The sequence below is a fragment of the Marmota monax genome, unplaced genomic scaffold (genome assembly GCF_021218885.2).
Source record: "Marmota monax isolate L192 unplaced genomic scaffold, Marmota_monax_Labrador192_F-V1.1 WCK01_AAM20220418_F8-fsc00253, whole genome shotgun sequence".
Classification (NCBI taxonomy): Eukaryota; Metazoa; Chordata; class Mammalia; order Rodentia; family Sciuridae; genus Marmota; species Marmota monax.
The window spans coordinates 2,462,619-2,479,197 of NW_026695237.1; the positions used below are offsets into that span (position 1 = coordinate 2,462,619).

Consider the following 16,579-nt stretch of genomic DNA (forward strand, 5'->3'; position numbering starts at 1 on the left):
TTAAGCAATTCTAAGGCAGTGGAACATCTTTTTTTTTCTCTCATAATGTTTATTACACTGAGGTACAAATGATAATAAACAAATCTTGATGTTTTTCTTTATACAAGTTTATTTTCTTTTGAAAACAAATCAGTATCTTAAAATAATCTTAAAGTATTATTGAAGAATTGCTACAAAATTCTAGAATTTTTTTTTTAAAGAAAGAAATGGTTTTAAGGAAATCATCATACTAAATCAAATCTTATGGGCAATTTCGGCTATTATAAAAATTTGTTCAACTTTTTTGAAATTTCAGTTACTTACCATTTGATAATATGCAGTGACCCAGGACATTTTTTGTCTTCTCGAAGAATTTTTAAACTGAGATCTATAAAAATAGAAACAGTCTATTTTCATCTGCTGAGTACAGTACTGAGAATGTCCATGCTACGGTTTTTCCATTATTTTAGTTATATAACTTATTTAGTTTTATGGCCTATAAACATTTTGAATCTCTAAATATCATTTTAAAAATAAATCCTATGTTGATAATTATATTAGTCCCAATTTGATGACAGTTTAGCAGCCTTTCATGTTTATAACACAGAACAACTGGACTGCAAAATAGATTTGTTACTCTTTACTTCTTTTCAATTTTAAGTAATCATAGTATTGAGACTAACTCCATTGACTAATTTAAAACATACACCTCAATCTAATTTCTCTCCATCTCACTGAATAAAAAATGAAAAAAAAAATTGCATGGATTTTTCTCAAGGTTCTTTTCTTCCCTAAATACTTGGGTTTCAGATGGAAATAATGTTTGGTAATAAAGCCAAGTGTTTAGGGAAGAAAAGAAACATCATATTAAAAGTGTTTTGATTAAGATCAGTCAAAAGTCAATCACTGATTTGTTATAATTTTGTATGAGTCAATTACCTTTTCATATTGTTTTCCTACCCTAAAATAGACATCATCTCTTCTTCAATTGAAGGATATGAAAATCATTCCAGGTTGGCATAACATTTAAAGATTATTAGAAAGAAAATGACATAGGAGAATTGAGCATTTTAATAATGTGGGTTACTTTAAGTACAAATGGTGAGAAGGAGACAAAACTTCTACTATAACTGTCAAAGGAATGGTTTTAACCCCATGTCTAGGATAGTGACTGACATACAATAAGTGCTTAATTACCTAAAACATGTCCTTCACAATTCTATATTATAAATACAAAGAGAAACTGTAATGAGATGCTATATATAAACATATTCACTACTACAGATTTATATACCATAATTTTTTAAAAAGTCATATAATACAAATTAAGTTATCATGATCACAATATCATGCTGATATTGTTTATAGTACACATGCATTTCATTGATGCTTATATAGAGAATTAAATACTACTTAAAAATTAAATTGGAATGAATGAGGCTAAGTTATGCCATTAAATATGAATGTGAGAGAGTTAAATTTAGATTTTGAAAAAATAACATCTTAACAAGGAAACTTGTGGCTCTATTAATTTTCCAAATGACAGTTCCCATTTTAATAACAAATCAAAAAGATCCAAAGTCCAAAATATTAGTGTCTTTTTTTTTTTTAAAAAAAAAGACACTAATATTTTGAAAAACTGAAGAATCCCAGGTACATTTTTTTTTTAATATGAAGGAAGGAAAGGAGCCAGAAATAGCTTATGATACAAGGCAATAAGGTGATATGTTTAAGGGCACAAGAAACAAAAGGAGTGAAATTGGCAATTGAGAAAAAGACAGAACTAGTAAGAATAGTAGTTTGTCTAAATATCCATAATAATCAACAAATAGATTTGCCTTTTTCCCCCCAGCATAGTTATATATGTTAATAGGGAGAAGAGTTTTTCACCTGATTCCTTTGAACTTCCTCAAAGAACAAATTCAAATAAGGTGAAAACTAAAATGAATCTTTAGCATTCAGATCTTGTTCTGGCTATTATTTTATAGGGATAGCTTAGAAATACTACTATGCTTGTCCATACAGATTTATTTTTTTCATTTGTAACTTGTCAGAAGTTAATGTTTCTTTTAAGAAAAACCACTAAAATAGTGAAATTAAAATGGAAAACGGATGAGCAATTTAGTCTTGTAGACCCATGAGTTGCAATTGGTACATTGTGAGAAATGAATTTACTCCTGCTAAATAGAGAAAATGGCTATAACAACCAAAGCAACCATTTTAATTAAATTTTACCATCCAAATGGCGTTCTCCATAAGAACTCTCTGGGAACAGGCCCCTTAGGTATGTTATGCATGAGATAGAAGTAGCAAAAAGTTTCTTCACCATTATCAGTGACTCATGCTCATTAGTGATTTGGGATGGAAAAACTGTTTCCTAGAAAAAAATAAGGTGAAAAACATTAGTATTTTTAAATATATTCATCCCACCAACTATACTATTATCACAGGTAGGATAGAAAGTTTTTTTTTTACTTCAAATTTGATATATTTAGAGGTAATAAAATGGAAATAGGGCTTTATATTGCATTATATTATGTAGTCAGTGCTAGAGCGCTTGCCTAATGTGGGAGGTTCAATCCCCAACATCTCAAAAGGGGGAAAAAGGAGCTGGGGCTGTGGTCAGCAGAGGTGCACTTGCCTGGCATGTGTGAGGCACTGGGTTCGATTCTTGTTATTAGTAGGTTGCACATTTGTGTACTTTCTTACTCACTACAATTTATTTGTAAATCCAGAACCAACAATTTTTCATTTTTGCAATCATTTACAGATATGCATAGGGCAGCAACAAATTTGTCATCTGAAGCCCATGTTTCCATGTTTACAGTATGAGAGCTGAAATAAAGCCACTCTCTTTCTTCTCAGTTCAGCTATCATACTGTAAACATGTGTACTTTTTTTAGTCTATTTAGTGCCCAATTATTTAACTCTTTTGGGCTTCCTTTTATGATTTTGCTATTTAAAATGGCCCCAAGCATAAGGAAATGCTGATTGATTCCTAAGTTCCTGTGATATCCGTTAGAAAAAAAAATGCATGTGTTAGATAACTTTCATTTAGGCATGAATAAGTGTGTGCATGTGTGTGTGTGTGTGTGTGTGTGTATTCACAGATAATTGCGCACATTTGTATAAGCAAGGAAAAAGGTGTAGAAAGAAGCAGGTGAAGTTCTTAACAGCATAACCTCAGAGGGTGATTTAAGGGTAGAAGGATAACAGTAAGGGAGTATAGTAAAATGATTAAGAGGATGACAGTACAAAGAGTCAGGTTTAAGTCCTTATTCTGTTACTAACAAACTGTATGGTCTTGGTCACAGGCCAGAAAGTTTTTCTGTCAAAGGGCCACGTAGTAAATATTTTAGGCTTTGTAGTTGATTTTGCCATTTAGCATGTAGGAAGCTATAGACACTCTTAACTGAATGGGAGTAGGTTATGTTCCAACAAAATTTTATTTACAATGTATGGTGGAAAGTTCCTGATATTTACTTCTCTGCAAACTATTTCTATCATCTGTAAAATATAGATAACAGTGACAACTACTTAAAAATATTTTTTAGTGATACATACTTTGTTGAATTGTTGCTGAGAGTAATTGAGTTAATATTTATAAAGTGCTTAAATAGAGCCTGGTTCAACAGTTTAATATTTTTCATGTATCATTTCAATTGTTACAACAAGCATGTATTACTCTGATAATCTGTAAAATATTAAATAAAACCAAAATTAAAATAAAGAGAACACTTGAGCCAGGCGCAGTGGTGCATGCCTGTAATCCCAGCAACTCAGGAGGCTGAGGCAGGATCCTAAATTCAAAGGCAGCCTCAGCAACTCACTGAGGCCCTAAGCAACTTAGGGAGACCCTGTCTCAAAATAAAATATGAAAAGGGCTAGGATGTGGCTCAGTGGTCAAGCGACCCTGGGTTCAATCCTCAATACTAGAGAGAGAGGGGGGAGGAGTGGGGGGAGGGAAAAACATCAGTAGCCTCATGGAATTTACAATCCAATCAAAAAGAAAAGACTTGGACATAAAAGAGAAGTTAGAATACCAGACAGCAGAGACTAAGTAGTAAATGAATGGAGAGACACTAGAGGCTCCAGGAAGAGAAGGTGAGCTATTGGTTACCTGAGGCTGGCCCTGAGTATGAAGGCTTTGTAGGCAAAACGAGACCTAGTTGGGTCCTGAAAAAAAGGTAGGATTTGAACAAGTGGCAAGAAAGAGGAATAGAATTAGTCCAGGCAAGGAAGCAAGAATGCTGTGACACATCTGGGACACAGGTATCAGGTTGAAATCGTGATGCTGAGAGTTCAAGCAGGGTATAATGGGAATAAAAAGGGGGAAGGACATAGAAACCAAGATGTAGCAAATCTAGAATGCTACATAAAAAAAAATTGTATTTAATCCTTAAAGAAACAGGAAATTCCTGAAACTTGGATAGGGAAGTTTTCTTCTATTATTAAATGCTTGAGTTAAAAAACATCTACAGCTCTAGGACCACCAGAAGTATCTTATATGTGTAGCAAAGTAGTAGTCCTCAAATCTGATGAAGTTCTTTAAAAATTTTTATTTTTTAAAAATTTTAGCCAGGCTCAGTGGTGCACGCCTGTAATTCCAGCAGCTTGGGAGGCTCAGGCAGGAGGATCGCGAGTTCAAAGCCAGCCTCAGCAAAAGTGAGGTGCTAAGCAACTCATTGAGACCTTGTCTCTAAATAAAATACAAAATAGGGCTGAGGATGTAGCTCAGTGGTGAAATGCCCCTAAGTTCAATCCCTGGTACCCCACTTTCCAAAAAAAGATTAAAAAAATTTTACATATGATATATATATGATAGTTACACAGAGTATAACTTATTCTAATTAGGATCCCATTCTTGCATTCTTGTGGTTGTGTATGATGTCGAGTTTCACTGGTCGTGTACTCATATATAACAGGAAAGTTATGTCTGATTCATTCTACTCTCTTTCCTATTTCCATCCCCCACCCTTTCCTTCATTTCCCTTTGTGTAATCTAATGCTTCTATTCTTCCCTCCTCCCGCTCCTTATTATGTGTTAGCATTCACATATCAGAGGGAACATTTGGCCTTTGGTTTTCTAGGATTGGCTTATTTCACTTCGCATGATAGTAACCAGTTCCATCCATTTACCAGTAAATGCCACAATTTCATTTTTCTTTATGGCTGAGTAATATTCTACATTCTCTTTATCTATCCATCTGTTGAAGGGCATTTAGGTTGGTTCAATAGCTTAGATACTGTGAACTGAGTTACTATAAACATTGATGTGGCTGTTACTATAATATGCTGATTTTAAGTCCTTTGGGTATATGCTGAGGATAACTGGGTCAATTGGTGGTTCCATTCCAAGTTTCCTGAGGAATCTTCATACTGTTTTCCATGGTGGTTATAGCAGTTTGCAGTCCCACTAGCAATTTCCTCGCCAACATTTACTGTTACTTGTATTCTTGATAATTGCCATTCTGACTGGGGTGAGATGGAATCTCAGTGTAGTTTTGATTCGCATTTCATTAATTGCTAGAGATGTTGAATATTTTTTTATATATTTGTTGACCATTCATATTTTTTCTTCTGAGAAGTGCCTATTCGATGCCTATTCTGTGAAGTGCCTATTCAGTGCCTATTTAGTGCCCATTCATTGGTTGGGTTATTTGTTTTTTGGGTGTTAAGTTTTTTGAATTCTTTATATATCCAGGAGATTAATGCTCTGAGGTGCAGGTGGAAAAGATTTTCTCCCATTATGTAGGCTTTCTCTTTATATTCTTGCTTGTTTCCCTTGCTGCAAAGAAGCTTTTTAGTTGGATACCATTCCATTTATTGATACTTGATTTTACTTCTTGTGCTCTAGGAGTCTTACTGAGGAAGTCTGTTCCTAAGACAACATAATGGAGATGCAGGCCTACATTTTCTTCTGGTAGCCATAGGGTCTCTGGTTTAATGCTTACTTAGGTCCTTGATCTACTTTGAATTGAGTTTTGTGTAGGGTGAAAGATAGGAGATAAATTTCATTTACTGTATATGGATTTCCAGTTTTGTCAGCACCATTTATTGAAGAGGCTATCTTTTCTCCAATGTATGTTTTTGGTGCCTTATCTAGTATAAGATAACTGTATTTGTGTGGGTTTGTCTCTGTGTCTTCTGTTCTATTGGTCTTTGTGTCTATTTTTATGCCGATATTTTGCTGTTTTTGTTACTGTAGTTCTGTACTATAAAATCTGGTATTGTGATGCCTCCTGCTTCACTTTTCTCACTAAAGATTAGTTTGACCATTCTGGGCCTCTTATTTTGCCAAATGTATTTCATGACTGCTTTTTCTAGTTCTGTGAAGAACATCATTGGAGTTTTAATAGGAATTGTATCAAATCTGTATGGTATTAATTCCGCCTATCCAAGAACATGGGAGGTCTTTGCATCTTCTAAGACCTTTTTCAATTTCTTTCTTGCATTGTAGAGATCTTTCACCTCTATTGTTAGATTGATTCCCACTATTTTTTTTTGAGGCTATTGTGAATGGGATAGTTTTCCTAATTTCTCTTTCAGCTGATTCATCACTGGTGTATAGGAACACAATTGATTTATGGGTGTTATCTTGTTACTTTGCTGAATTTATTTATGAATTCTAAAAGCTTTTTGGTGCAGTGTTTTTGGTCTTCTAAATATAGAATATCGTTGGCAAATTGGAGTAGTTTGAGGTCTTCTTTTCCTATTCATATCTTTTAAATTTTTTTTGCCTAATTGCTCTGGCTAGGGTTGATGAAGGTTTTTTAAAAATAAATGACAGCAGAATGCATTACAATTCTTATTGCACACATATACCACAATTTTTCATATCTCTGGTTGTATATAAAGTATGTTGACACCAATTTGTGTCTTCATATGTACTTTGGATAATGATGTCTATCACATTCCACCATCCTTGCTAACCCCCTTTCCCTCCCACCCCTCTGCCCTATCTAGAATCATCAGTTCTTCCCATGTTCCCCTTCCCTACCCCATTATGAGTCAGCCTCCTTATATCAGAGAAAATATTCGGCATTTGTTTTTTTGGGGGATTGGCTAATTTCGCTTAGCATTATCTTCTTCAATGCCATCCATTTACCTGCAAATGCCATGATTTTATTCTCTTTTATTGCTGAGTAAAATTCCACTGTGTATTTATGCCACATTTTTTAAATTCATTCATCCATTGAGGGGCATCTAGGTTGGGTCCACATTTTAGCTATTGTGAATTATGCTGCTATAAACATTGATGTGGCTGTGTCCTTGTAGTATGCTGTTTTTAAGTCTTTTGGGTATAGATCAAGGAGAGGGATAGCTGGGTCAAATCGTGGTTCCATTCCCAGATGATAAAGTTATTTTTAAGACCAAGTCATACTTATAAGCTTCTATTACCAGCAAGCCTCAATATGATAAAATACAAATTTGGTTAGGTTCTGGGGATTCCAAAACTTGTGACAGAATATACTTTACCTGTTACAATTGTAGTGAGACTACACTAACATAGATGAAATTATTTTTAATACTTATGTGGCCTTAATAATAAATAGGCATTTATCTTCAGATTAAGGTCGAGAAAATTAGTTGGGTAGATCTACCCTCAATCCTTTTTTAGGCCTTGCACAGCATTTTAAAACTGAAAGGCTCTTTGAGTTAATCTAATAAAATGTACTCATGCCTCAGGTGCCAAAAAGAAACCTAGGAAATAAATTATTTGCCAGATCATAGAGCTAGCAAGTGACTGAGATCCTTTTACTATATAACACAATTCTACTGCTTAAGTTTTATAATTCTGTCACACAGAAGCAGAAACTACCCCTCAACAGGTCTTTAGATGAAAAAGAACTTCCCCAAAGCTTTTCTATATCCATAAAAATGATTTTAGAATGTACAAAAGACATTCTAGATGTAATTATGATGCATAAGAATGCAAAGTTTTAAAATTATGATGACAGCAAATCTTTTCCTGGCACAAATAACACTTGTTTGGAAAAGGTGTGTGTGTAGTGGGGGAATGCAAGTGGGTGATTTTCCTATTTTATTAAAAATAAAAGGAAGACAACTCTACAGTTTTTTTTCTTTTTCTTCCAGCTCCCAGTGTGTAATGTTAAATATTAGCCCTAGACAGGCATATATACATATATACAGACCTAGTCTCTAAAACTGCTTGGCAAATTCAAAATCAACTGCATTGTCTTACTGTCCACTTCCTGTCCTTCCCCTTCCCTGTCTATAACTATTTATAAAAGACTCAGAAGTAAAAAGAGGTCAGGAGGTTTTTAAGTGGCTAGTGAGACCAGATAAAACGATGTCTTATGCAATAGAGACAACCACCAAAAAGTCCTCCTAGGACACAATCCATCAATTATGTGGAAAAACCCGAAGTTTCAACAGTGTACACTGAAGCACTTGGCTGACTGATTCCTCTCACCTTCCCCAAAAGTTTCCACTTCCATTTAACAGGGGACTTTGTGAAGCCCAAAGACCTTCCAATGGATAGTTTCTAGCTGACTGGCAAAAGCTTTAGCTTCTCCCAACTGTTACTTGGACCCCATCCCCTTCCCTAAGAAAACAGAGAGACCATAAGCGCAGATTAACAAAAGTGAGAAGGAAACTGGGCTTGGACCTGCCACTGCTCATCATTGGGGAGTCACTCCAGGGAGAGTTTTTTCTACCTCCCTTCTTTGCTGCTTGCAGCTGCCACCCCTTTCCTTCCCACCAAAGGTTCTGAAAGTCTCAAAAGGGGTGCCCAACTTAAAGAAAGACTTAAAGATACTCCTACAACCCCTGTAGTTCTGGGTTCCCTCTCGTCTAGCCAGAACAAACTACCTTGCCTATTCTGTCCTCTGCCATCTATCTTCATAGTGAATAAACTACTCAACAAAACACACATACCCACCTAAATCCCTAACCCTGTAATATTACTAGCAAATCAACAAAACAAAATATAAGTAATCCTCATCATTACACAGATGAGATTGGTTGTTGCTGTCCTTGTACAACTGGTTAAGGAAAAGGAAATTATTCTACAATTTCTGAGGAATCCAAATTCTGTCTCTAATAAAATGAGAATAGAATGGGGCAAAGGGTTATAGATGAGGATCAAGAGAGAAGAATGGAGAAAAGTATTTACAGAAAATAGAGAGGAAGGAGTGTCCATAAGAAAAACCTTCATTGTCACTTCTTGGCAGCCCTCTTGGCACTGGACTTGGCTTTGGGCTTCACTGGTTTGGCCTTCTTGGGTTTGGATGCTTTGATGGGCTTGGCTTTGATAATCTTGTTTTTTTTTTTTTTCCTTGGGTGTGGCAGCCAGCTTCCTCTTGGCCTTCTTGACTGGGGGTGCTTTGGGCTTCTTGCTGGGGCTTCGGAGGCAGCCTTCTTGGCATAGCCACCTTCTTGATTTCTTTTTTGACTTCTTTGGCATAGCCACCTTCTTGATTTCTTTTTTGATCTTTTTGGAGGCCACTGACCTCTTGGGCTTTCCACTCTTGGCCAAACAGAAGGACCCTGAGGCACCATCCTTTTGGTTTGATTGAGGACATTGGTGGTCACCAGATGCTTGATGGACAACTAGATCTGGGAGTTGGTGTTCTTACCCATCTTATAGAGACTCTTGTTATATTTCCAGATGGATTTTCCCAAGGAGCCAGTGCTGTTCTTCTCAGCCTGGATGGCAGCCATGATCATTTCTGAATACATGGGGTGGACTGTGGATTTCTTGGAGGCTTTCACCCACGTGGGTTTGGCTGTAGGACATGGAGTTCTCAGTCATGGTGACCCACCTGGTCCTGCTGTTGAAGGCACCTTCCAAAGGACTAGCCCTTGTGGAAGGCTGAATAAAGCCTGACTTGGGATCTGCTCTTGGTCCCCTGACCATCAGGCCAATCCGGAGTCTGGCTATCGGGGATGAGGGTGAGGGATCACTTCTTCTTCTTGCCCAGCCAGCTCCTCATGGCTTGCTCGCACCCGTGTGCACTTGGGTCCGGCATCTGGCTCCAGCTGTGGCTTAGGCCTGGGTTTGGGTTTGGACTCCTGCTCCTGCTCTGCCTCCACTTCTACTTCCCTTTTCTCAGCTCTGCACCTCAAGAATGCCTCTTGTTTGGTATACTACACAGAGAGTGGTAATGAATTACCATTTCATTCTTTTTGTCAAAGCATAGTACATACAGTTGTTAACAGTTATATAAAACATCATTAATTTTGCATGAAACATGTATTGAGGTATGTGTTTGTGTGTAAAATTTTTGAAAAAATTGCTTTTTGTATCTATAGATCTTGATGAATTAAGGTTCTTTTAAGTAATTGGGTAGTAGCTGGCAGAGCATGCATGTATTAACTTATTGAAAACAATCCAAAATGTAGAGGCAATACTTGAATAACATATTTATAAAACTGAATAATTTGAAACTATGAAGATATTTTACACTAAATGTGCAATTTAAAAGTAATAATAATAATAATTTGTAGTAATGAAGATCAATGGTTGGTAAAGCCCCCTACAGTTTGTTACGATAGGGATTTTTTTCCCTCTGCTCAGCTGGTATAATACTTCAGGATTGTTATTGGTAGTTTTATAAATGTCTAATATATTATATATTTCATATCAATATATGAAATATATTTCTTCCACACTTAGGTAAATATGGGTATATCAACTTACTGTCTATAAATCTTATTATCCTAAACAGATAATAAACTTTTGGAAGATAAAATTTTAGTTTTGTCTGTTTGCTTGATTTTGGTGTTCTCTTAGAAAATAAAACACTATTACATATATTTTATAATATTGAATCTCAATGAATGATGTATTAATAAAGGTTTTAATCCAGCAAGGTTGCCTGGTCTTGGCATGCATTCTATTATGGTTTGGATCTAAAATGTCCCCCCAAAGTCCCATATGCAAAGGACTTGGTTGCCAGCCTATGGTGCCATTTGGAGGTGGTGGAATCTTTAGGAGGGGGGCCTAGTAGGAAGAAATTAGGTCATTGGGTGTATGCCCTTGAAAGGAATATTGGGATCCTGGCCCTTTTTTCTCTTTTTCCTTGCTTCCCAGCCACTGAAATGAGCAGCTTTACTCTACCACATGCTTCAAGCCATGATGTTCTGCCTTGCCAAAGGTCTTGAATCAATGGAGCCAACCCACTATGCACTGAAACCTCTGAAACCATGTCATAATAAATTCTTCCCTCTTTTTAAATTGATTATCTCAAGTATTTTGTCACAGCAATGGAATGCTGACCAACACACTCCCCTAGGCTCCTAACATCTGCATTTCTCTCAGTGCTTTACCCTCTAGTTCCTCTAATTACGTCACCATGTGCAGCACAAATTTCCTAATTGCTTCAGGAGATGAATGTCTAACAAAGAACCAGTCTCTTAAAATGCCTTTTAGTTCTGATTTCTTTTACTCTAGAAGACAGAAATATTTCAACATGAAATAAGCACCCAGTCAATAACTTTGTGATCTATTTTAATTTCCCAAATATCCCAAATCCATTAGACAATTAAAATGTAGACATATTCTCCAAGAATATTATGTGCCAATTGATAAGTGGTAAAATTGTTTCAATAAAAAGCAAAGATTAACATCTTGATTCTGAAGTGACACAATAAATGGTCATTGATTTTCTTTTAACTTCCAACAAATACCTTAGATGCCTTGTGAATTCTGATGGAATGAGAGAGTTGAGCAGTAGCCATTTGTAAAAATGTTTCAGGATTCTTTCAATAATTAAAACCTGTTGAAAAAAATTAATTAGAGATCTTGTCTATCATAGTATTTTCTATTTTATTCTTCCTAAAGGTAGAACTGAAAGATAAATGAAAAACTAAAATCAAGGACAGTTAAGTATAAACTATTTCTTAGATTGTTCAGTTAGAGAGAAGCTGACCAAGCTTAATTTTGAAAACATAAAGGAAGAATGAATACTACAATAGTGCTATCAGGCCTTATCCAAACTATAAAATAAATTTGAATCCTTATTGAGAATTTTTCAAAGAATTACATAAGTTATAGTTGAATATAATCTGTGGAAAAATAAGTTTTTAATTTTTTTCTTGGTTTTAGTTGGACACAATACCTTTATTTTATTTATTTATTTTTGTGTGGTTCTGAGGATTGAACCCAGCACCTTGCACGTGCTAGGTGAGTGCTCTACTGCTGAGCTACAACCCCAGCCCCAGCAAATAAGTTTAATAAACATTTATTTTCCACTACTCATTTTCTATAAATTTAGCATAAAGTCACTGGATTAATTTTTTAAGCTACCCAATTAAAATCATATGATGATTTATTCATTCACAAACACATACTGAGGAGAAAAATAAGTTATAAACCACCTAGAGAGTCAATAAAATATTTTGCTCATCCTTGTTATTTCCCTTAGAGTTTAATACAGCTCTGTATATAGCAGGGGCTGAAAAACATTTCTTGAATTAACTTCAGATGTAATTTATTTGCAAATTCCAAATTCAAAAGATAATGTGTATACTTCATATCCATTACAATGACTACTCAAAAAGATGGAAAAGAGTGTTAGTGAAAATGTGAAGAAATTAAAAACTGTATGCGTTGCTGGTGGGAATGTAAAATCGTCCATCCTTGTGGGAAACAGTATGGCAGTTCCTCAAAAATTTAAACAGAATAACCTTAATAACCAGCAATCCAATTTCCAGGAAGATAGCAAAAAAAAAAAAAAAGTTGAAAATGAAGGTTCAGATTCTTGTAGACTAATGTTCATAGCAGCATTTCAAAATATTCAAAAGGTAAAAACAACATAAATGCCTATGAATAAATAAATCAATATTGGGAGCAGTGGCATGCACCAATAGTCCTAGCTATTGAAAAGGCTGAGGTAGTGAGGTAGGAGGGCTATTTAAGTCCAGGAACACATAACAAGAACCTATTGCAAAGAAAGAAGGAAGAAAGGAAGGAAGGGAGGGAGGAAGAAAAGAAGGAAGGAAAAGAAAGGCAGATGAATAAACAAAATGTGGTATACATCAGGGAATATATGTTTAGAAAGGATTGAAATTCTGATACATGCTACAATATAAAGAACCACAAAAACATGCAGAGTGAAAAATTCTAGACACAAGACAAATATGTTATAATTTTATAGATTATGTACCAACAGTTGGTAAATTCATGGAAAATATAATAAAGGTTATCAGGGGCTGGGGGGATTAAAAAAGGGGAGTAAATGGATAGGGTTTTTTTTTGGGGGGGTGACGAATAGTTTTGGAAATGGATAGTGGTGATGGCTGCACAACATAGTGAATGTAGTTAGTGCCACTAAATTGTACACCTGAGAATGGGTGAGGTGATGAGTTTTATGTTAAATATAGTTTACCATAATAAAAAAGCTAAGGTTTAGAATATCTGGTTTTCACCTCTTTTGCTTCATGAACATAAAACAAAAGCAAATCTTCCCTTTTCTTTCCAGAAGCCTTATTTAATTTCATTTGGAGCTTATTTTCATGGTTTTATGGAGTTCTAAAAGATTTGTGAAATAACTCATCTGAAGAAATTTCATTTTGGAGCACCCAGGATAGGCTGTGACCTATTGTATTATCAATTGACACAAGATTCTGGAAGATTTTTGCCAAAAAGTTGAAGATTACTGCCACAAGGTGGTGATAGAGATTATAAATAAGTAACATTAAATTTCTCTCTTCAGAGCAGCAGTAGGGAATACTGTATTACAATATTTTATATGAGGCAGTAAACCACCCAATAGTCTTTTAGTCTTTAAGCTTCCACAGTACCATTTATTGACTTCAGAGTATAACCTCAAATCTTACTTAACAGATCGGTTGCCTCCCTTAAATTTCAAGAATTAAAATGAGGAGAGGGTAAAAGTAGCAATAAGAATTTCTATCTAATTCTAGCCCATTAAACCATTATCCCCCACTGGGTGGTAGTTATTAGATTTAGAGACAATAAGAGGAACAATGATTTTTAAATAGCTTTCTATATTGATGGGGTTCTTTTTATTTCTCTATGATCATAAGCTATTCTAATGGCCTATTGAGAGAAACAAGCCCTGAAAATAGCATCAGCCAACTAAAATATAATGCATTACTACACCTATATTTTACAATGTATAAATGGCCTATATTAAACTCATATTAAAGACATGCAGGGCATTTGCTTTTCAGAAAGCATTCAAATTAGGCTTTTTTAGTATTTGGTAATTTCCTAAGGAATCAATATTTATAAGATGAATAAAATTAAAATTTATACACACAAATATATGTATGCTGAGAAAAATAACCAGCATAATAACACAGTAGAAAGAGGCATTGGAGTTAAGGAACCTGAATTCAAATTCTGACTCAACTACCTAGCAGTCATGTGACTCTAGACAAATTACTTAATGTCTCTGGGCTTTAAAATCCTTTTTTTTTTGTAAAATGGAGGCAATTGCACCTACTTTCCAGGCTTGTTCAGTGTTCTATCTGAGCATGTGTTTATCTGGAGAGGTATCACAGCACCTTATTTAAGGACATGAACTCTAGATGACTTTCCTTACATATGTATGATATGAAGGATAGCTTCACTCAAATGCAGCATAAGTGAGTTGAAAAGATTAATGAAGTTGGAAGACAACATAGAATCCTTTACTACCAATCCAACCTCTTCATTTTAAAGAAGAGGAAAGTCAATTTAGTGGAGGAAGGATAGTTTTTTCAACAAATATTGCTAGAATTAAAATGATATACAGAGGGTGGGGGAGGGAGAGAAAGGGAAAAAGAGAAAGAAAAGAACCTCAACCTAAAATTTAACAATATACAAATATTAATTAAAAATGAATTATGGATTTAAATGTAAAACATATAACCATAATGAAAAAGAAAGTGAAGTTCAGCAAGGAGACTTGGTTTACCAAAGTTCACCCAGTGATTTAGACCTGTCATTTAGAGCTTGCTTCAATAAATTATTATTCACTGGTTCAACACATTCCATTTGCCCCTAATAATTCTGCTACTCCATGCTCGTTCAGAGTAAAAGATTTCCACTGCATTAACTGGGTATTTGTTGATACTCTTTTGATCTTGCATAACTTTTTCATGCTACTTCAATGGTTCATGCAACATTCACCAGGCAACTGCGATGTGCCAGGCATCATCCTGCAGGATTACAAACTCTAAGACGTTTCCCATCTCAAGGGAATTAGAGTCAATGGGGGCAAAATGGGAGTATCATCCTAACGAGTTTTTTTTTTTTTTTTCCCTCAAACAAGGTTTAAAACCCCAACTGGGGGCAACAACCAAGCTTTTCCTTCCTTTTCATCAGGTGAGCACAGCTAGGCCATTGGCTAATCTTGAGGGTTTTTTTTTTTTAAATTTCAAATTTTTAACTTCTAATTGATTTTTTAAAGATAAATGACAGCGGAATGCATTCCAATTCTTATTACACATATAGAGCACAATTTTTCATATCTCTGGTTGTATATAAAGTATGTTCACACCTGACGACACTAGCTGCCTTGTCCTATTAGGACGACTGTAGTCCACAGAGATTAAAGGCAAATTCTCCATAAAGTGAAAGAGGAACCCAGGTCATTCCCCGGGGACTGGTGGCCACCTCTCTCATATCTTGGTCTGCACCAGGCATCGGTTCCAGGCCGAACACGTCAATGGCTGGAGAAAGCCTGACCAGGTGAAGGAAAACCCCCAAAGCTCCACACGCGCCTCCTTCTAGTACACAGCCGGCGGCTGCCTCGCGGCAAATTAATGGCTGCGTTTCCTCGCCCAGACCCATCCCTCCGGCTCCTCAAAAGTATGAATTTTAAAGTTACTGGACGGTGGGGATGCGGGTGTTCCCACCCCATTTGTATTTCCTTCTCCGTCTCCTTTTTTAAATGTATGAAAATTTTCCTCATCAAAAGTCGGGGGAGGGGCTGGGGTTGTGGCTCAGAGGTAGATCGCTCGCCTACCTTGCGTGAGGCCCTGGGTTCGATCCTCAGCACCACTTGAAAATAAAGACATTGTGCACACCTATAAGTAAAAAATAAACAAAAAAAAGTCGGGGGAAGTTACCTATAGCCTCCCCTGGGCCGCCTCCTCAGCCCCGGCGTTTCTGCTTCTCCTCGGAAAATGTTTGACTCTGCGAAATACTTTAAAATCAAACAGAGGCTCAAACAAGAAGAAAAGAAAAACGTTTTTAACACGAAGAACACAGGACTAACAACGCCCAAGCGTCCTTTCTCAAGAGACCTGGGCTCTGAACAGCTGTCACCTTAGCGGGTCAACGCCTCCCTCTCACCCGCACTCAACGGCTCAAACAAGCCCTCTCAGGCTCATGAATAATCAGCAAAGGCTTCCTGGGCGGGGTCAGATATTTCCTCATGAATAATGCATTTTTCCTCCACCGACCGCGGGAGGCGTAGCACAGCCAAATGAATATGCAAAGCAGGGGCGTGTGGCAGCTAATGCTCGCCGGCCGGAAGGCGGGGCCCCCCTCGGCTCACAGCTGAGTTCCGGCGCCGGCTCTAAGTGCCGCTCTCCCGCAGCTAGAGCCACTTATCTCCTCACTTCCTAGGGCTCGCGCCGCGCTCCGGGGTTAAAGGGACCGGCACGGAGCTCGTGCTGC

General features: G+C 36.4%; 1 protein-coding gene and 1 pseudogene across 1 annotated transcript in view; both read right to left on the reverse strand.

Annotated features, from left to right (window-relative positions):
- The window catches only part of Hormad2 (HORMA domain containing 2), a 70,417-nt gene extending 54,093 nt beyond the window's left edge, over nt 1-16,324 (reverse strand). Inside the window, exons 1-5 of the mRNA XM_046439404.2 lie at nt 16,226-16,324; nt 15,924-15,984; nt 11,635-11,723; nt 2,215-2,356; nt 304-367 (exon numbers count right to left, since the gene is read on the reverse strand). Coding sequence (XP_046295360.2) covers nt 304-367; nt 2,215-2,356; nt 11,635-11,685 — 257 coding nt within the window. The 5' untranslated portion in view covers nt 11,686-11,723; nt 15,924-15,984; nt 16,226-16,324. The remainder of the gene's footprint in view (nt 1-303; nt 368-2,214; nt 2,357-11,634; nt 11,724-15,923; nt 15,985-16,225) is intronic.
- On the reverse strand, nt 8,969-9,974 carry LOC124089448 (histone H1.0-like; annotated as a pseudogene).
- Nucleotides 16,325-16,579: the final 255 nt, after the last annotated feature.